The 22,196-nt window shown below is 37.1% G+C and overlaps 2 protein-coding genes across 3 annotated transcripts in view; both read right to left on the bottom strand.

Moving 5' to 3' along the window:
• Positions 1–383: 383 nt before the first annotated feature.
• On the bottom strand, positions 384–14,447 carry si:ch73-193i2.2 (transient receptor potential cation channel subfamily A member 1). The gene is made up of 20 exons (XM_053620785.1): positions 12,422–14,447; positions 12,130–12,268; positions 10,686–10,825; positions 10,466–10,552; positions 10,009–10,159; positions 9,093–9,254; positions 7,676–7,785; positions 7,484–7,592; positions 7,369–7,397; positions 7,193–7,284; positions 6,977–7,091; positions 6,663–6,833; positions 5,759–5,829; positions 5,485–5,652; positions 3,359–3,477; positions 3,051–3,255; positions 2,766–2,973; positions 1,217–1,302; positions 932–1,080; positions 384–785 (listed from the first exon to the last, which is right to left on the bottom strand). The coding sequence occupies exons 1-20, from the start codon at positions 12,497–12,499 to the stop codon at positions 745–747; spliced, it is 2,430 nt and encodes an 809-aa protein (XP_053476760.1). The 5' UTR covers positions 12,500–14,447; the 3' UTR covers positions 384–744.
• A 178-nt stretch (positions 14,448–14,625) lies between these two features.
• The window catches only part of prkn (parkin RBR E3 ubiquitin protein ligase), a 119,131-nt gene continuing 111,560 nt past the window's right edge, over positions 14,626–22,196 (bottom strand). The window contains exons 10-11 of one of the 2 annotated variants that reach the window (XM_053620787.1): positions 20,617–20,734; positions 14,626–16,047 (exon numbers count right to left, since the gene is read on the bottom strand). In XM_053620787.1, the coding sequence (XP_053476762.1) occupies positions 15,938–16,047; positions 20,617–20,734 (228 nt within the window). In that variant the 3' untranslated portion in view covers positions 14,626–15,937. The remainder of the gene's footprint in view (positions 16,048–20,616; positions 20,735–22,196) is intronic. The other variant, XM_053620786.1, reaches the window with a different exon arrangement.

The raw sequence follows: 22,196 nt of genomic DNA, 5'->3' as shown, positions 1-22,196 counted from the left end.
TTCTGCGAGACTCTGCCTCTCTAAGATACACTTTTTATACCAAATCATGTTACTGACCTCTTGCCAATTAACCTAATTAGTTGCAAAATCTTCCTCCAGCTGTTTCTTTTTAGTAGCACGCACTTTTGCAGCCTTGTTTTGCCCCCGTTCCAAAGTTTTTGAGACGTGTTACGCCCATCAAATTCAAAATGAGCTTATTTTTTCCATGAAATGGAACATGTCCTCAGTTTAAACATTTGATATGTTATGGTATGTTATGGGTTTATGAGATTTGCAAATCATTGCATTCTGTTTTCATTTACATTTTACCCAGCGTCCCAACCTTTTTGGAATTGGGGTTGTATTTTGCACATGAGTAAACAGCCTTTGGGGCTCAGGAAACTGCTTGCCTTTCTGCTGTATAAACACTCCTCTGGTAAATGCATGGAAATATTAAGTTGTACAAATGACTGATGATATACAGTAGTACGTTTGATAAACTAATTTATTGACAATAAAACCCTGTAGGCCAGGGATTAAACCAACACACATGTTACATGGTACATGTTGTTTGTTAACTAAGAGTTTTAAATGAAATCAAGTTAAAACCAGTGAAACCACTGAATATACCATGGCCAGCATACCAAACATTTAACAATTACCCACATGCAGTAGAGAGTTTGTTATAGTTAACAAATGCTTGTTATCTTTCAAAGGGCTTGCTTCTTGTCCAACTTCAAAAACCAAAACGTGGTTTATTCCAGCCTACCGAAGCACTGTTGAATATGTATTTGGAACGTCAGCAGCTGTGAATACAAGCACATCCACATACGTGATTCTAATTTACTGTAGTCTCCATTTCATGCACATTATTGTCTGATTGAAAGGACTAACAGAAGGGCTCTCAACATTCTATTCCCTCTTTCCTGCGACAGCATGAGACAGCACTTACATGTTGTAGGCTTTGACTGAATCAGCTGTAGCAATAATCCCTGGAGCTTCTTTACATCTTCCCTTAGGTCTTGCAGATCCTGAATCTGCTGCTGTTGGTTCTTCTCCAATCTTATTAGACTGCTGAGATGTTCTTGTTGAGATGAGGAACTATTCCACATTGTAAGACACAAATTGCATGCTTTTCTTCATCTTTTAATCACTTTGTAAGGTTATTAACCAAATATACATACATAATGAAAAATGAGAACACAAGATAGCATTTCATCGTCCCAGATGTACTTACCTGGGAGAGCTGTTACCATCATCTGTTTCAGCTGGGTTGAGTAGTTTGGCCTCTTTTTGGATGGCCAAGTATTCAGCTAAAGTATCCTGCAGCATTAACAGAATTAAACCCATATATTCTATTCTTCAACCACAAGCAGTATTTTGATGAAAGGAATCAAAAAATTTAATTTGGAGCATTTATAGAATCACTGTAGCCCATCTGTTGTTATGCACAGTAAGTCAACTCCCTTTACCTGGCCATCAACAGAAAGGCACCACGTGGGGACCACCACAGACCAGATGTTATTTGGCTAGTGGATCATTTTCATGTGTGTGAGTTTTGCATTGGTACAAGTGTGTCAGAGAAACGGTTTTTAGCCACTGTGTTTTTTGTAGTCTTTTTATTAGACACCAGAGATGTACACAAGTCACTTGTTACAAGTCCAATCAAGTCTTTAGTCCAGCACTTTGGTTAACACTCAAATTGCAGGTTGTATGTATTTTTCTGCACATAAATAAAGCACTGCTATATTATTTGTTGACTGAACTTGAATCTGGGTCCCCAGTCTATCTCAGTTACATATCTCTGACTAGAGTTGACTATAGTTATTGGGGATGATAATGCTATGATAAACTATTCAAGTTTTGCTTGAAAGAGGGAAAAAAAGATCGAAGGTCAAAGATTACATAGGCTCACGAGAAACTTTCAAAATAAACACTTTACAAATTATGTTAATTATAATAATGAGAAGGTAATTAAATCCACTTTTTTTTGACCGGCACACTCCTGCTCAACAATGAGCAGCATCAACAGAGAAAATGTTGGACATTAGACAACCAATTTGTAAAAGGATTATATTGAAATGTGCTATTATGATTTTTTTTTTTTTTTTTTTTTAAATGTTCTCCTTAAACTGGGAATGGTGGAAATGCTTGTTTTCCTGTCTTTTTTGACTACTGGTTCTAGACAATTAAATATTTTAACGTTAAAATATGATCAGAAAAACATCACTATGACACTAGCCTATGAGAGACAGTAAGTAATTGTAGACCTTATACAGTATATACCCTTAAATTTAAGGTTTACCTGATAAAAGGGCTAAATCCTAGGTAACACTGCCTTCACAGTAGCAAGCAACAAGTGGCTTGTGTTGCATGTAATTTGTCTCTTGAGGCCATATAGCAACTGCTACTGTTTGTGTATGTGGGCATAAACCAGACATTTTTTGGTAGTAACCAAATTGTATACATGCTACTTTAAAAATCATACACTATATGTTTTTTATAATGTAGTGAATCTTTTCTTCCATTTTTGAATGCCAAATAAAGTTGACCAGGCTGGTAGGAATTTAAGTTATAAGAGCAGGAGGTTTCCGGGGATATGGGACAACCCGTGCTGTAGGGTTGAGGTTTGACGAATTCTCCGGAGCCAATCATTGTATTTGTTGGTTTACTGTGCCATAGCTAATTTTCATAGAATTGAAAAATGTTTTCTATTCAAAGGTCACATGTTGCTTGCTGCGGTCACTGGAATCACAACTCCATGCAGGGTGAGTGTAGAATAGTACCTTAATCTCTGCTGTAAGTTTCTTCATCTCTTCATGTTGATCTGGATTTGTTATGATATCATCGTCATAAGACTCTCTGAGTGGGGAACAGCAGCTGTGGATATACTGTTTGTCATAGAAATGCCGCAGGTGAGGCATGGATTCTTCTACCTGCAGGATGATGGACGCCTGTTGCATCACTGCGTTCGCCAGTGCATTGTCATATACTCTAGAGAAACAATGAGGGGAAGCTTTACTGAATGCTCAAATAAAGTCATTATCTGACAAGTGGACTATTACTCCTACCTTTGAAAGGTGTCTGAGAGCAGAGCAATCATTAGGTTGACACACAGAACAGCAGACAGGGCCAGAAATGTACCACAGAGCAAGTGAGCCATAACGGGGTCCACAGCCACCATGGCATCAAACTCATATTCGTCCACAAGGGTTATGCGGTACAGGCTATAGAGCATCTGCGGCACTGTTTGCATACTAGGTACAGCTGTTAAGCCTTTGTGCAAGGGTGGGAAATTAGCAAAGAGAATATTACTTCACAGGAAACATACAGCATGTGCAATATTAGTCAAGGCAGTTGGTTTGTTGTTTGTTGTCACCTCCGAATATAATCCAGAAAGCGCAGGCATATGGGACATAGATCTCTGCATATAAGAAGAGGAAGCGCAGCACGTCACCCACTATCTTCCCCAGCATGACAATGAAGGGACCCATAACCCTAAGGATTAAAAGGAAATGATTTGTTTACAGGCTAAATCCTGTGGTGTATTTGTGAAAATACTGAGACTGACTAGCCAAAAAGTGACCAAAATAGAATGTGCTGTACATAAATGACTGCAAATTGGGGACTTTGACCATATGGTTAACAAGCCACCGATGACCAAGTTTCCATAGTTACTCTGGTATTGAGTGGCCACCGAATCACCATGGTTACTTAAGCACAAAGAAGGAAGCACCTGTAGTGTGGTGAAACATGAGAAAATGCCATTGACCAAATGTTTCTATTCTCTAGAAGGGCAATGACCCCCAACCAGGTGTTATTTTATCTATAAGGCTAAAAACGTCTATCTGAAGCCTGTGGAATCATCGGAATTGAATCCACCAAGCAATTGACCAATTACAATTCAGCAATGAGAACAACCTTGTGTTCTGGTGACCTCATCACAATGGACATCCCATTGACCAGGACCATCTCATTTTCATTTATACCAGTGAGTGGACCAATTATAAAATACTCAGCATATCATATTTACATTTTAATTATTAGCAATATATACAATATTGACACACAAAAAAAATCCCTTCACATGCCTAGCAATTCTCCCAATAGCAGCTGGAGTGCCTCCAGAAAGTATTCATCCCTTATGATTATTTATCCATGAGTATTTAGGTGTCTTTATTTGCAAATTACTTGCAAATAAAAAATGTTACTTGAAACTGCTTAACTGATAAGTATTCATCCCCTCAGTGTGAATTGTCCTTTGGCAGCAGTTATAGATTTCAGTTGTCTCGGATGAGTCTCTGTGAGCTTTGCACTTTTTGATTTTGTCAAATTAGATGAAGAATGTTGGTGAACAGCAATTTTCAGATCATGCCACAGAATTTCAATTGGATTTGAGTCTGGGTTTTGGCTCAACCATTCCAAAACACAAGCCTTCTTCTTTCCAAGCCATTGCTTTGTAGTTATTGCCCTGTGCTTCGGCTCATTGTCCTGTTGGAACATATATATTTGCCCTAAATGCAGTTTTCTGGCTGTCTGGCTTGCCCTCAACAGTTAGCTTATATTTGGCTCCATCCATTTTGCCTGTGATGGCAACAAGCTTTCTAGTTCTTCCTGCTGAAAAGCAATCCCTAAGACATGGTGCTACTGTACCACTAACCTGCCTGATCACAGGAATGGTGTTACCTCGTGTTGGACTGAATGTGATCTGTGCCAAACTTCATGCCAATATGACCGAATGGCTCAGCTTTAGTCTCATCAGACCTCAAAATCTTTTTTCCTTAAGCTCCCAGATTTTCTAACATAGCCTTTCTCAAAAGTGATTTGCTTTTGGCCACTTTCCCATAGAGGCCAGATCTGTGAAGACCTGATGATGATGTTGAGGTCTTCACAGATTCTCTTATTTCTGCCAGTGAGCTCTGTAACTCCTTCATTGTTCTAGCTGGACTCTTGGACACTTTCTCCATATTTATTTTCTCTCCTTACAACTTCGTCTAAAGCAGAACCGATCTGATCTGATTTTAGCTGTGAGACCTGCCAGCATCAGTTATATTTATTGTGCAACCATACAATCAGACACAATGGATTTATAATGAACACAGATCTACAGTGTTTAACATATTTAGCATGAGCTCTCAAGAAAATTAAATATTAGTCCTAATTTAGATTGCTGAAAGAAAGCTGAGGTGTGAATACTTATTAATTGTCTATCAATTGATAAGCATTCAATACTTATCAACTATCTGTTGAATACTTTCTGGAGACATTTTACTGTATGTGCACAGGTGTCAATGCTAATTAGAAATGTATGTCAATTAAGAGGAAAACAAAACCATCTTTACCTTTACAAAGTAAATTTTTATTCCTCAAATTCAAAATTATCTGGCCATGATGTCTTGAATATAAATTATTATTATTATTATTAGTAGTAGTAATAACATTTTTAATGATTTGTAATGTCAATTAGAGAAATTAAGGCAAGCACATAAAGGTGATACCTATTACCTAAATGCTCTGACATGCTTCATCAGCCTGAGCCAGAGGAAGATGACGGCCACAGCGAACATGCGGAGGCTATACATTTGGAGTGTCTGAGAGACCAGGTAAACATCAGCCAAGTGAAGACCCAAAACTGCTATCAGCAATGCATATACAAGCCAATCAAATATATTCCTGGGAATTGAATATCAAAGAAATTAATTACACAAAATAATTTACATATTTTGCACTTATTCATATATTCCATGTTTTGGGTAAGGGAACAATTCCAGAGTTTTACCAGGGGTCCTGCGAGTAGCTTCCCTTCATGTTCCGAATTAACTTAATCTGACCCTCGATGTAGTGACGTTCCTTTAGGACACAAGTAAAATACGTCAGCATCATTTTTCTGAATGAATTGGGTACGTAAATAATTAGAAAATTCAATGCAACATGACTGACCAAGACTGATGTTGCATTGTTTTTTGCAATTTTATTCACCAAACAAATTTTCATTTCTAAAAGGAAAACAGTTTACACTAATAAAAACTATTAATAAAAAGTGGGCAAAGATCCTAGTCATGATTAAAATGATTATCACATGATCACTGCAAATACTCCACATTTATTGACAGACGGCCTATAAAATATCACTTGAAATATCCTATTTTCTGCGTAATGAATTAGAAATATTTTGTATCACCAGTGGCAGAAAGAGTGAAGCTTAGCCAGGAATAAAAATGCATTAAACCCACTATTTTTAAAATTTATTTCATTTGTTGATGTAGTACTAGACACTTAATGAGACGATGAAATACAAAATTGAGGTCATGACATTGTAATGTGTTTGCGAATGATGTGCATTTGTCATGCTTTTAATGTGCTATTATTAGATTTATAATGAATGAATTGTGCCCATGTTTTGGATAATTTGTACTCTTTTATGCCCATGGTTTAATGGATAAGCCGACTACGCACTCATCTTCTATGGTTACAGCTGTAGCTCCTAAGTGTAGTTGATAAAAATGTACTGCAGTAATCAATGAGCCATAAAAATCAGTCATATAATTATGAATACGTCTGAGTACTGACTAATAATTATTACACACTCTTGTCTAAATATTGAATATGGCCCAAAGTGATAAGAATGGGAAAATGTATTTAGAAAATCAATGTTTAATAATTCTGTGTGATGGATGTGCTACCTCTGGCCACATGGGATGTGTGCAAGCCAGATCCTCATTGAGTCTCTGTTCACACCACTGCTGCCAATCTTTTAGCTTTCTAACAGAGTGCAGAATCTCCATCACCTCCCTGTATACCTCCAGCACCGTCAGCCCTAATGCTATCATTACCACAAAGACACGCCACCAGTCCTGTAGAGAGATGGTGCAGAATACTTATACAGTACGTGTGTATGCGTCCATGTCTGTGCCAGGCAGAGAGTCTGGTAAGTAGGCTATTTGTACCAATATTCTGTTTGTTTATGTACAATATGTGGTTGTAAAGTGCATCATACCTGAGGGAAAACATAGCGTTTGTCCTCCTCGGATGACACAGACACAGATATGGCAACTGTGGTCCAGGAAACGATAAATAAAAAATTGAGCAGTAGGAGAATCCATGCACCAAGTCTATGGACAATCAATTTTAGATCCCAGCTTAATTAATACTTATTTAATTGTTAATTAATGCTTTGCCTATAAATCGTAAAAATGCGGAACAGTGCATTTACCTGCCATACAGGTTCCATTTGACTGTGATGAGCTTTAACACAACAGGATGCATAATGAGATCCAGTTTGCCTTGATGCACAATAAACTCTAGCTGGTTCAGAGTAAGAGACTGCGTTATATACAAGAACTAAAATGAATAGAATGATGAAGTCTTGTCAGGCTGATGTTGACATACCGGTGACGTCGGCTCATTTCTGTTTTTCCCTAGAGGACAAAAAGAAACACGATTATTTTAATATTTTATTTTCTCAGTAATGTCACAGGCTCTCTCGATTCCATAATGCTGCTACCTTGTGATTTTTTCAGGTGTGTTCGCTCTGGCTCCAGCAAATGAAGATAGAAGAACTGCTGGCGTGTCATTCGGTCTTTCACGTGAAATTGATTCAGTGCCAGATTGGCCTGTGGAGAACGAACAAGATCTGAGTTACATTGAGAGAATGCAACTGTATGTGAACTTATGAAGCTGGGTTATTGACACTTACCACAGGCGTCATCTTGCCAATCATGGCAGTGATACACAGTTGTCCATCAGAATCCTGAACCCCAGCATCCGCCCCCATCTCCAACAGTGTGTGTGCGGCTTCACTGCGATCTGTAAGCACACACACACCTCCTCAATTGTACTATTTAACTAATAATTTCAATACACTAATAATTCTAACATTATTATGGTGTTCAGTTTAAAGTTTGCGTATAAGTGTTTTCTATATAATGCCTTCTTTACTATCACAAGGTTGTAGAATAGTTTATCTTTCAAAAAACAACATAATGTTAAGTGTTCTGCGGTGTATAAATACATAAATAAAAGTGTTTATGGCCTAGTAATTTATTATGCATTATTCTTTTTATGCATTTCTTTTATTTTCCATGTCTGCTCTCTTTAAGTGCAATTTATCGAGGTTTTTTATAATGTCCCATTTAATTGTACACTGTGGTTTTAATTAGAGATGCACCGATACTAAATTTCTCAGCCGATACCGATAACCGATTATTCAGAGTGATATCGGCCGATACCGATAGTTCTGCCTTTTATACCTTCTTTTAAATTAATAATAATAAATTCCACAATTCTGAAGGAAATGCGGATAAAAACCATTTCAACAAGTTGTTTCACAGTAACTGTCTCATAAACAGAAAACACATTACTCTAATTAACATTAACACATGAACTAAATTCTGAAGATTAAAGTAAGATTTCTTAACTTCTTGAATTTTATTAATTCATATTAACATTGAATGGATTCTAAAAAACCTCCTGATAGTCTCACATTCACTCACCACAAAAAAAAGCATTTCTGCTTCATCACTGAACATCAAACTGGTAATATATAATCTAAACTTTTTTATATATTGACATTAACTGGATATGAAATATACTACTCTACAAATACATTTTTCTGTGCAATATATACCTTTTTTGTCAGCTTATCTTCATTAAAATTTTTCAACAGTGTACTGGCACTTTAATTCAGCACGAGCAGCACAGCAAAATAAAAAAATATTAAAATTTGACTCGACACCGAAACTCCTGCTTCCCTGCTGCAGCGTCCGGTGTAAAATTTTACAAGTGCAGAGATTACAGAGATTACAAACTGCAGTTTTGTCATCATTCCACACCAGAGACATCATCTTTACACACTGCACGAAATCAATGTTTTTTCCCACCCTCTTCTGATTGACAAGATATAATCGGCCCTGAACATCGGTGCGTCTCTAGTTTTAATGTAGCATTCAGTCATATTTTTATTTTCCTCTTATGAAGGTTCTTAACCTGAATTAATCACTGCACTGCACATTTCTTTGAAAAGTGCTTAAAATATTTTCCTTTATTAACATATAAAGTATGGATCATGGATATTTAATAGGTATATGGTAATATTTCTTTATAGAAAGCTTTACCTAGGTTGACAGCAAGTTGTAGTGGAGTTCTTTGTTTGTAGTCGTGTGCAGCAATGTCTGCTCCATCCTGCAGCAGAATCTGAATTGCCTCAATAGCATCGTTCTTAGCAGCAAAGTGTAATGGTGTCTGCAGGTCTTTATAAGTGTGTGCCTCAATATCAGCTGAAACAGCAGATAGATGGTGACCATATTATAGTTCATAGCTTCTGTATGAAGATCAGTTGTAGAATTTTACTATGTCAATTCGGAGAGACAGTTTTATTTCATTTGACTGTATTGTTAGCGTGGCATGGTGGTGTGAAGTGTTGATGCATCATAACTTCAGGGTCCCCAGTTTGATCCTGAACTTGGGTTACCGTTGGTGTCGTGTTTCATGTGTTCTACCCATGTCTGTTTGAATTTCTCCAGGTCCTCTGGTTTCCTCCCACCTCCAAAAAACGTCAACTTGTGGATTGGCTACATTAAACTGCTCTAGGTGTGAATGTGTGTGCATGGTTCCCTGTTATGTACTGGTATCCCATCCAGGACGTGTTCTTGTCTCATGCCCAGTGTTCCCAGGACAGGCTCCGGATCCACCATGATTCTGACCAAGATAAATCGGTTACTGAGGATGAAGAACTGAAGAACGTCTTGAATGAATGAAGGAATGAATGCCATTTACCACAAATGTGAAATGTGAGCAGTAGGAAAGTAACATGACAAGTCCAACTATGCTTAGCCCCAGGAGTGGATAATGTTAACACATGGTAAGGTCCACACCTAAGTGCCCATGAATCATACCTCAGATCATTGATTTTAAATCGACCAGATGTTGGTTGCCATGAGTGCACCCTGGTTTGGCAAACATGGCAAACTGGTTTGGGAAAAAAAGATAGATGTAAAAGCAACCTAACAGATTAATTCAAAACTAATGCACCTCCTCTTTCTAGAAGAAAGTGAATCATATCCTCATAGTCCAAGGCTGCAGCCACGTGGAGAGGCGTAACCCCAAATGCATCAGGCCTGCAGATATCAGCTCCTCTCTCCAGGAAGAACCTCATTACATCTACATTCCAGGCTCGAGAGATCTACCAGAACACACATTTATAGTTAAACACCCAGAGTGTACACAAAGCATTATGTATAGATTCCAATTTCAGGACATAGCATGTTGAAATTCAATTTCAAATGTTTTTCCACTTGTGATCACACATGATTCACATAATCACATGTGAAATGTATGTGATTTTTTTTCTGTAAGGGAAACGAATACTTATGCTGATCTTCATAAACACAGCCTGAACCAGCAGTAAATGTTTGCTTGTGAGTAAACTCCATGTCCCATAGCTGCATCTGCAATACAACATCTCATGCTCTTAGGCTGAACAGCTCACCTCATGAAGTGCTGTCTGTCCATATTTGTCTGCTGAATTGGGATCAGCTCCATCGCTAAGGATTTCGTTCAGGTACTGCAGGTCAACCTGGAGCAAAACAAATCAATAAGATCAACTGTCGCAAACATGACACCATGCTTTCTAAACACCATGCTTTCTAAACACAGCACATTCTTGGCCTACATAACAGCACAGCAAATAAAATGCTATCATTTACAACCTTATCCGTGTCCTCGTTGTTGGCAGCCAGCACTCTGAAGTGATCCAGCAGGCTTTTGTTCAACTGATACTCTTTGGTGATTCCATCTACAGCATCTTCCTCCCAGGCAAGGCCCTTGTACTTGCTGCTTAAAGATTCCTCTATCAGCACACAGTGAGATTAATGCGAGTGGGTAATCTTAAAGGAACTATAATGCAACAGAGATTATATCCTTGGCTTCTGAATAGGTACACCACTAAACAACATTTGTATTATCACTCAACATTCAGGACTGTTACACGTGGGAGCATAATTACACTACACTTTTGCACTCTGCACTTTAAGTGACTGCTGATAACTCCTCTGAGTACATTCTAGAATATCATATTTGTATCAAACAAATATTGCATAATATACATATTCTATTTTATTTTAATCTTTTATTAAATATCTTTTATTTTAATGCACACACAATATATATATTTTACATTATACACATATATATATATATACACACATTATAGTATTATATATATATATATATATATATATATATATATATATATATATATATATATATATATATATATACACACATACACATACATACACACACACACATACACACACACAGTGGGGAGGAAATAAATACTGAACACGCTAAAAATTTATTTCAGTAAATATATTTCCAATGAGGTTATTCACATGAAATTTTTACCAGACATCACTATTAACTCTACAAGTCTAAAAATATAAAGAATTCACAACATTAAAGTTCATAAATAAAATTATGTGTAATAAAGCGGAATGACACAGGAAAACAATATTGAACATGCTAACTGAAATTTATTTAGTACTTAGTGGAAAAGCCTTTGTGTGTAATGACAGCTTCAAGACATCTTCAACTGTCCAGTTTCAATGAGCCTGTGGCCATACTAGCCATTCCTATTCTTGGCTGACAGGAGTGGAGAGAAACTGATGTTTTGTGCATGCCGAGATGCTTTTCTGTTTACCACAGTTGTAAAGAGTGATTATTTGAGTTACTACATCCTTCCTGACAGCTCAAACCAATCTGTCCATTTTCATCAGACCTCTCTTATCAACAATATATACAGAACTGTATATATATTATATATACACATTTGTGTTTTATATATATATATATATATATATATATGTGTGTGTGTGTGTGTAATTTTACCGCATTGTTGTTGTTGGGTTCTGCACATAAGAATTTCACTCACCTTTACTCTTAACTTGGCAACTGTGTCAACAGTGACATAACATTAAATCTGAATCTAAAATAGATTCTTTAAAGGTTTGCTACATTTTGAGCAGTCAGTATGAATTTAACAACTCACATGAAAACACACAAATGCACAAAGGTGATTAGATTACACTTTAATCTGATTATACTGATGCCTGACAGTGTGACTGATGAGGCTTGTCAATGTGTGTCAAATACCTGAGGGTTTTCTCCTCATGCATTTACGGGTAGCCTGTTTCCAGCGACCCCTGGCATATGAAGCCCACTGGCTAACAGAGCGCACCACTGAGGCTGATATTACAGAGGTACGGGAATCAGTATATTGCTGCATTGACTGCTAACACATGCACAGAGTGGATAAACAAACAAACAAACACAAAAAAACAAGACCAGTGATGACAGACTGAAGCTTGTAAGGAAAATATGTTAAAGGTTATTGGATACTGCAGACAAATGTAGCACACAGACACAGCAAAATCCGCATCCTCACCTGGCTAGATACTGCATCACTGAGCTCCAGGCCTGGGTTATCATGGCCACTGGAAGAGACTCGACTCACTCTCTTCATACTTGGTCCTGTTGCGTCAGTGGATGTCTCCTTCACTCACTGCTATTGTCTTCAGATACTGTCATGTATTATTCCTTATTTACTTCTTACCTTAGTTAACATTATATAATTGAGATAACTTAGTTAACTGCCTTAGTTCAAGTAAAAAACAACACTAGTAATGTTAACAAATGTATTGACGTTTGTATAAATGATAAAAACAACTGCACAAACTATATGACATCTACAGTATGACTAAAAATAAGTTCACATAAATTAGGATGAATTAAGTGACTGCATGTTACTAAACTTAAGTGTCTGAGGATAAATATTAGCACCCACCATTCATAACCACCAAATACATATAAATTCATTTCATATTGGTCCTTGTGGACATTTGTTTACTCTTGGATGGAATATATTTCTGTAAATTCAGATGTTCATCATCTGGCTTATTTGATCGATTAATTTAAAAGAGCATAAATTAATACAAGGTTTCTTTTTTAACATTACTTTTGGTGTCTTGACTTTTTAAAGAAATCCATGTAAAGTGTTAGTAATTTATTTAAATGTTATTATTTGGTTTTAATTATTATTTATTTGAATTTTTATTGTTAGTGTCATTTTGCTTTGAAGCCATGCTGAGAAAAACTACTAAGCCACTCTGAATAATTGCTGTAACACACTTGCTTATTTATTTATAATTTTTGGCTATTTTGTCTAACAAATATGATTTGATTTTTGATTCCATGTCCACATGTTCCTTTTGTGTTAGGATACAAATGACAGCACTTAGATGCGAGAACTAAACAGGACGCTGCTGCTTAAAAAGAAATAAATAAAAGCAAACAATTGAGAATTCCGTAAACATAAAACTAAAGTTCACGGTTTCAGACATCCACGTAAACCCAGTCTGTTTATGACCCACTAGTAGGTTACAATTTGAAATCACCAGCTGAAAACTACTTCCACGGATGATTAAACCAAACACATCATCTGTACCGAATGAAAACAACTTGTGTGAATATGACAATGAATTTAACTTTGGCAAAAAAGAATGTTTTGTACATTACCTTGCTGAGTTACTTGGCTGCTTTGACTCTCTGGTATGTATATTTTAGTAAGACGGGTGACCTCCAGGGTATTTAAACTCCCCTTGTGTTTTGTATTCACATGATCCGTTCCTCAGCTACCTCTAACCAGCGAATTATAAAAGCATGCTCATGTACTTATTACACAACAGTCCATCTACCCTTAACTCATAAACCCTACTGTAATGTAATGCACTGTAACAGTATTTATCTTAAAGTGTTTGATAAGAGCAGAGGTTGCAGGCCAAGCCAAACCTAGAGTCGTGTTTATGACAACTTTATCTGGTCCTGCATGAATCACCAGCTAAACATTGTGATCATCATATGCATCAGCAATAACCCACATACGCAGGTGAACTTTTTTGATATTTGTTTGTTAATTAACCCCGAAATGACACACATCTGATACACCAGAGCAGAAGTCTTGGGTAGATCAGTCACAGGCATCATATTACTGACTAAAGGTCTCCATCACTTCATCACTGCCTTTCTTTACTTACTCTCACAATACTTCAGTATCTTCTTGCATTCGCGCAGGAGGTTCCTCAAGCATGAGAAAGGACTTTGTGTATTTCCATCTCCATAAATATTGCTCATACTGTTGATTGAGAAAATATTCCGCAAACTCAATTTTACACTTGTATTTCTGTAAAGTTCGAAAAAATAGGCTAATAGGATGTTCGTTACATTACTGCATAGTACACAAAACACAAAAAAAACCCACAAGTACTTGAAATCACAAGCAATATAATTAATAGAAACTATTCAATTAGAAATTCAGAAATAATATACTTTAGATATCGTTTAGAGAATAATAAAAATGACCATGATTGTCGTTCACATTAAGTTGTTCTGAAATACTAACCTAAGGAAAAAAGGTAAACGATTGACACATACACTAGATATAAAATATCTGCACACTCCTGTTAAAATGCCAGGGTTTTGTGAAGTAAAAGAATGACCAAGATAAATCATGTCAGATCTTTTCTCACCTTTAATATACAATTGCAAAGTATACAAATAAAGTGAAAAACAAAATCAGAAACTTTGAGGGGGGAGGGGGGAATAAAAAAAAAAAACACACACAATAACCTTGTTGCATAAGTGTGCACACCCCTATACTAATACTTTTTTGAAGAACCCTTTGATTTTATTATAGCACTGTCTTTTTGGGTAAGAGTCTACCAGTGTGGCACATCTTGACTTGGCAATTTTTTCCCACTCTTTCTTGTGAAAATATTCTAGATCTATCAAATTGTGAGGGCATTCCTTTCAACAGAGAGACCCCGTGCATGCTTTGTAAGCTCTTTGCAGACCATGGCTTCAGAAGTCAGATGAAACCAGGATGATGTCGAGAAAATCCTACAGAAACAGCTGATCATTATTTGGGATTAATCAAAAATAATTTCAGTGATGGCTTGGTGGTTAAGGCTCTGGGTTACTGATCGGAAAGTCGGGGGTTCAAGCCCCAGCACTGCCAAGCTGCCACTGTTGGGCCCTTGAGGAAGGCCCTTAACCCTCTCTGCTCCAGGGCCGCTGTATCATGGCTGACCCTGCGCTCAGACCCCAGCTTCCTGACATGAAAAGAATTTCACTGTGCTGTAATGTATATGTGATCAATAAAGACTCATTATCAATACTTTTGAACATGAGATTGAATGTGACACACCCAATTATAAAAGGGTGTGCACACTTATGCAACCAGGTTATTGTCATTTCCCTCCCTATTTTTCCCTAAAATGATTTTTTTATAAGTTGTAATTTCACATTGAGGGTGGGAAAAGTTCTGACATGATTTATCTTGGCTTCGTGTTTGTTTTTTGCCCCCCCGTCACAAAAACTTGCCATCTTATAAGGGGTGTGTAGACTTTTTATATCTACTGTCGTATGCTGACAGTTTGAACAGCTAGTTGAAGGCCAAATTTGAACAATAAGGTCCTGATTTTGGCAATGTGGTTATTATCAGGAGCTGGAACAAGAGATAGTGAAGGAGTGAAGAGAGAGAAAGAGACATGTATGCTGACTGCATTTGACAAGATACATAAAAAGCAACATACATAAGAATATCACCATTACAAATTCAGCAGATAACTGAATAGTGACTCTAGGACTTTCATTTAAAGATTTTAATAAGATTTAATAGGATACAGTCTGCATCACACTGTCAAACCAAATATGACGGACAATCAGGCTTCTATTTACATACACACGTGTTAAGTTCCTGGATGGTATTCACATTTGCATGTCATAACGCTCATACTGATTCTACACTGGTTTTCTGTGAATATTGCAGCTGGTGGACTACTGTGCAAATATTTTCCTACAGACACGCTTCCCTGAGTATGTGCAAGTTTTAAGAATATGCAGCTCATCCAAACCAGTGGTTGCCCATACACTCTCTATTCCACTCCACACGGCACAGCCAGCACCACTCGAACTTGCACTGTGCACGAGGACACACCATGTGCATGCAGCCACCTGAGAAAACAAGCACAGGACAGCTATATCATCCACAAAGACCGGTTATATATGTTGAGTGCTGTGAAAAAGTATTTTCCCCATCCTGATTTCTTCTGTTTTTGTGTATATCTCATACTAAATAGTTTTAGGCAACCTGAGTAAACACACAACACAGTTTTTATCTTTTTATTGAAGCAAAAAAGTTATCTAACACCTATTACTTATGTGAAAATCTAATTGCCCCCTTAAAATTAAAATCTGGTTGTGCCACCTTTAGCAGAAATAACTGCAACCAAACGCTTACGATAACTGGACATGAGTCTTTCACTTACTTCTAGGACTAGGATTTACTCCTTTGCTGTGGAGCACTTGCTGCACTTGAGTTTCAACTTACAGACTTAAGACCGGACATTCTCCTTTAGGATTTTCTGGTAAAGAGCAGAATTCATGTTTCCCTCAATTATTGCAAGTTGCCCAGGCCCTGAAGCAGCAAAGCATCCCCACACCATCACATTTCCACCACCATGCTTGACTGTAGGTATGATGTTCTTTTTGTGGAATTCTTTGTTTGGTTTATGCCAGATGTAACGGGAGCCCTGTCTTCCAAACAGTTCCACTTTCGACTCATCAGTCCACAGAACATTCTCCCAAAAGGTTTGAGGATCATCAAGGTGTGTTTTGGTAAAATTCAGACTAGTCTTACTGTTCTTCTTGGTTAGCAGTGGTTTTCACCTCACCATTCTTCCATGGATGCCATTTTTGCCCAGTGTCTTTCTGATAGTGGAGTCATGAACAGTGACCTTTATTGATGCAAGAGAGGCCTGTGGGTCCTTTGATGTTGTCCTTGGCTCTTTTGTGACTTCCTGGATGAGTAATTGCTGTGCTCTTGGAGGAATATTGGAAAGTCTGCCACTTCTGGGAAGGTTCACTACTGTGCTGAGTTTTTCCAGTTGGAGATAATGGCTCTCACTGTGGTTCTTTAGAGTCCCAGAGCCTTTGAAATAGCTTTGTAACCCTTCACAGACTGATGTATTTCAATCACTTTCTTCCTCATCATTTCTGGAATTTCTTTCAATTTTGGCATAGTGTGTTACTGGGTAAGACCTTTTAACCAACTTAATGCTGTTGAAAAAGATCTATTTAAGTGTTGATTTGATTGAACAGGGGTTGCAGTAATCAGGCCTGGTTGCATCTAGTCCAGCTGAACCCCAATATGAATGCAGTTTCATAGATTTGGGGAATTAGTAACTACAGGAGCAAATACATTTTCACACAGGCCCAGTTGGTATTTGATAATGCTTTTTCTTCAATAAATAACATTATCGTTTAAAAACTGTATTTTGTCTTTACTCAGGTTGCCTTTGTTTTATCTTAGATCTTGTTTTAATTTCTGAAAAATTTAGTACGAGACATACACAAAAACAGAAGAAATACTTTTTCACAGCACTGTATATTTGTATAATATATATTTAAAAAAACCTAAAAGACATTAGTAGCTACTATATTTGCTTAGTTTTACAAAGACTGTCAAATTGGGGAAGCAGAAGTGGTTCACTGAGTGATTACATAATAAGTCACTTGAATTGAAAGGGTTTAAATGAATGCTGATCAGTTTTCTAACAGAATTTGCATATTTCCTAATTTAAAGCTCAGACCATTAACAATGTGAAAACAAAAACGTCAACTTGGATCTTACTGCAATTTTAATAAGACTAGATAAAGTTCTACATGTTATCATAGTGTAATTGGTTTGGGTTTTCTTCTTCTTTGTTGCTCGGGGATAAAAAGCTCTAACAGCTCTAATTAATAAATATCATTGTACATACAGTGTCTTCCACTAATATTGGCATCCTTGGTAAATATGAGCAAAGAAGGCCGTATAACATTGTCTTCATTGTTTAACCTTTTGATATTTTGTTCTCAGAAATACTCTGCTCTCATGGATATCATGCAACTGAAAACACAACACAGGCTTATAAAAAAAATCTTCTTTAAATATAGGTGTGCCACAATTATTGGCACCCCTATGAATTCATGAGAAAAATATATTTGAACTATATTCCCACAGATATTTTACATTTTTTAGTACACCTTGGTGAACATGAAATTGTTCAACCATGACTTCCTGTTTCACAGAGGTATAAATATGAGGTAACACATAGGCCAAATTCCCTTAGTCATTCATAACAATGGGTAAGACCAAGGAATATAGCTGTGATGTGCGGCAAAAGGTTGTTGAGCTTCACAAAATGGGAAGTGGCTATAAGAAAATAGCACAAGTATTAAAAATGCTCATTTCCACCATCAGGGAAATAATTAAGAAGTTCCAGTCAACTGGAAATGTTATGAATCAACCTGGAATTGGACGTGTGTCTATATTGTCTCAACGCACTGTGAAGAGGGTGCTTCAAGGATCACAGCTAGAGAACTGCAGAAGTTAGTTGCATCTTGGGGTCATAAAGTCTCCAAAACTACAATCCAAAGTCATTAACACCAGCACAAGTTGTTTGGAAGGGTTTCAAGAAAAAAAGCCTCTACTCTCATCCAAAAACAAACTCGAGCATCTTCAGTTTGCCAGACACTACTGGAACTTCAAATGGGATCGGGTTCTATGGTCAGATGAAACCAAAATAAAGCTTTTTGGCAATAAACACCAGAAGTGGTTTTGATGCACATAGAGAGGTAGCCATATGGAAAAGTACCTCATGTCCACGGTTAAATATGGTGGTGGCTCTTTAATGTTTTGGGGCTGTTTTTCTGCCAGAGGACCTGGACATTTTGTTAGGATATATGGCATCATGGACTCTATCCAATATCAACTTATATTAAATGAAAACCTGACTGCCTCTGCCAGAAAGCTTAAAGTGGGCCGTTGTTGGATCTTCCAGCAGGACAGTGATCCAAATCATACATCAAAATCAGCACAAAAATGGTTTACTGACTATAAAATCAAGGTCCTGCCATGGCCATCCCAGTCCCCTGATAGGAAACCCATAGAAAACCTGTGGAGTGAACTGAAGAGGAGAGTCCACCAGCATGGACCTAGAAATTTGAAGTATCTGGAGAGATTCTGTATGGAGGAATGGTCTCAGATCCCTTGCCATGTATTCTCCAACCTCATCAGGCATTATAGGAGAAGACTTTTATCCTGGCAAAGGGAGGAAGCACAAAGTATTGACTAATAGGGTGCCAATAAGTGTTGCACACATATATTTAATAATAGATTTTTTTTTTTGATAAACCTGTGTTTTGTTTGTAATTGTTTGATATCCATGAGAGCAGAATATTTTGTGTCAAACAAAAGATCAAAAGGTTAAACAATAAAAACTATTTTTCACAGTCTACTTTGCTAATATTTACCAAGGGTAACAATATTAGTGTAGGGCACTGTAACTGCCCTAATGTGACTGATATTTGAATAGCTATAACAAATATAGTCAACGTAACATCTACATAAATGCCAGGACCCAATGTTTCCCAGCAGAACATTGCCCAGAGCATCACAGTGTCTCCTGCGGCATGCCTTCTTCCCATAGTGCATCCTGGTGCCATCTCTTCCCAAGGTAAGCGACAAACACGCACCCGACCGTCCACATGATTTAAAACAAAGTGTGATTCATCAGACCAGGCCACTTACTTCCATTGCTCTATGGTCCAGTTCTCATGCTCACATGACCATCGTAGGCACTTTCGGCGTTGGACAGGGGTCAACATGGGCACTCTCACGGGTCTGCAGCTATGCAGCCTCATACACAGCAAGCTGTGATGCACTGTGTTCTGATTCCTTTCTATCATAGCCAGCATTTTTCAGCAATTTCTACTACAGTAGCCCTTCTGTGGGATTGGACCAAAGCGTTTACTCCCCACGTGCATCAATGAGCCTTGTGTGCCCATGACCCTGTCGCAGTTTCACCGGTTGTCCTTCCATGGACCAATTTTGGTAGGTACTAACCACTGCATACTGGGAACACCCCAGAAGACCTGCCATGCTCTGACCCAGTCGTCTAACCCTCACAATTTGGCACTTATCAAAGTCGCTGGCATTAGTTGTAATGTTATGATGATTATATATATATATATATATATATATATATATATATATATATATATATATATATATATATATATATATATATATATATATATGTGTGTGTGTGTACATGTGTGTGTGTGAGTATATATATATATATATATATATATATATATATATATATATATATATATATATATATATATATATATATACACACACATACACACACGTACATACACACACTCACATATACATATATATATATATATATATATATATATATAGAGAGAGAGAGAGAGAGAGAGAGAGAGAGAGAGAGAGAGAGAGAGAGAGAGAGAGAGATAGTCTGAATATATATATATTTTTTTTGTTAATGTTTCAACCATCTTTGCTTATACATCTTTGTAAATAATTATAAGTACATAGTTAAGTGACATTAAGTGTGTATATTTGACTGGATATTTGCACTACTTATTTCCCCTTACTGCACCATGAATATAAGAAAAGCCTATTGGACACAACACATAGCTGAAGTGGAATGAACAAAGGTGTACCGTTCTTCTCCACAGGGACTCTGCATTTGGGACAGGGCCGTGTTGTCTCTTTTATAATATCCTGAGAAGCTTGTTCCCAGCGGGCCCGCAGGGCATCTTCTTCATCTACCACATAACCCTGTCACATAACAAACAAGAGCAGACCATGAGGAAAAACAGATCAGTATAATATAACTTTTCCTTAAATTATTTGAACATTTTTCTCGATCTGTGTGAATATCAACTGCAATTACGGACATGAACTTTGGATATGGTGGCTGCAACACGTGTCTTCCATGTTTAAACACTTTGTGAGATAGGGCAGTGAAGATATGTGTGAAACTCCCAGTCAGGTCAAAAAGTACAAGTCCATTAGCACTAACTGTTTTTATTTCATGACTTTTAATTGCAAACACTGATGAAAAATTTTACCCAGTTTATACCTCTCAATAACAATTTCACTTGAGTCAATTTTGAATTGTGCTTGTTTGAATTGTGAATATCTATAAACAATCAGTTTGTACACAGTTCGCTTTGTTAAAATTGTTGATCTGTTAATTCACTAAATAAAACAGATTTGCTTCCAATGCAGTGTTATAATCTTATATCGAGTCCAGTATGCATTTCATCCCCCATGCATTTAGCATTATAATTATTACTGAATAACTTAATTAGTTAATTCACTGACATATTAAGAATGACAAGTTTTTTAATGAAATATAATTTGTCCAAATTGCATTAACCTTTCCTACCGGTTCTTGCTAATGGACTCCGTCAACACTAACAAACACCCCATCGGCCAGTGAGAGCCATCGATCAAGAGCTTTTACGTTATATAGGGGCCCCTAAGGATCACCGATGTTCAGCGTATGTGTATATTAGTGTATGAGTAGGCGTGTCACGATAATTACGTTATCGACTTATTGTACGACACACGGACATGACCTCGATCATTTTTGCTGGCCTCGATATTGCCCATTGTGTTTACATAAGAATGAACGTCACCAACATTGTAGCCATTTGTGCTGCTTCTGTCCTCTCGTCTCCTCTAGGGTTGTCAAATTAAAATTTGAACTTTGAATATTTGTCAAGTTTAAGATAAAGATGCACATTTGAGTGCATTCGAATTTAAGATGTGTACAAAGCACAAGCACAGATTTTAATTCAAACATACTGTTGAAAAAATGACATGCAAATTATTAACGACGCACTAACAATGTTTTTTGAAGAAGAAAAATCTAGAAAGAATAGTTCTAGTTTTTCAAATAATCCAGTCACAGGCAATAATGTCGGAGATTGAGCCGCTTAACCTGCGTGAGCTGAAGCTGAACAGATGCACTTCTATTTGTACATATAGTATGACAAATAATTAACCGCACTTGAAGCTTTCGTAAAATTAAAAATGAAACACCCAAAACTGTATACAGTACCATAACAAAGATCAACTGTATGTTGATACGTGAAATTCTGGAGGGAACGTCAGACGGCGTGGCAACGTAATGACATGTGCCGTTAATCGATCTATGTTCTATAACATGTAAAACCTGAACATGAAAGGAGTATTCTAAAAGCAACTCATGTAAACACCTTAATCACAATAT

Source organism: Ictalurus furcatus, chromosome 3 (genome assembly GCF_023375685.1).
Source record: "Ictalurus furcatus strain D&B chromosome 3, Billie_1.0, whole genome shotgun sequence".
Lineage (NCBI taxonomy): Eukaryota > Metazoa > Chordata > Actinopteri > Siluriformes > Ictaluridae > Ictalurus > Ictalurus furcatus.
Note: the sequence above shows the minus strand (reverse complement) of the source record. Positions and strands in the feature narration are given on the sequence as shown.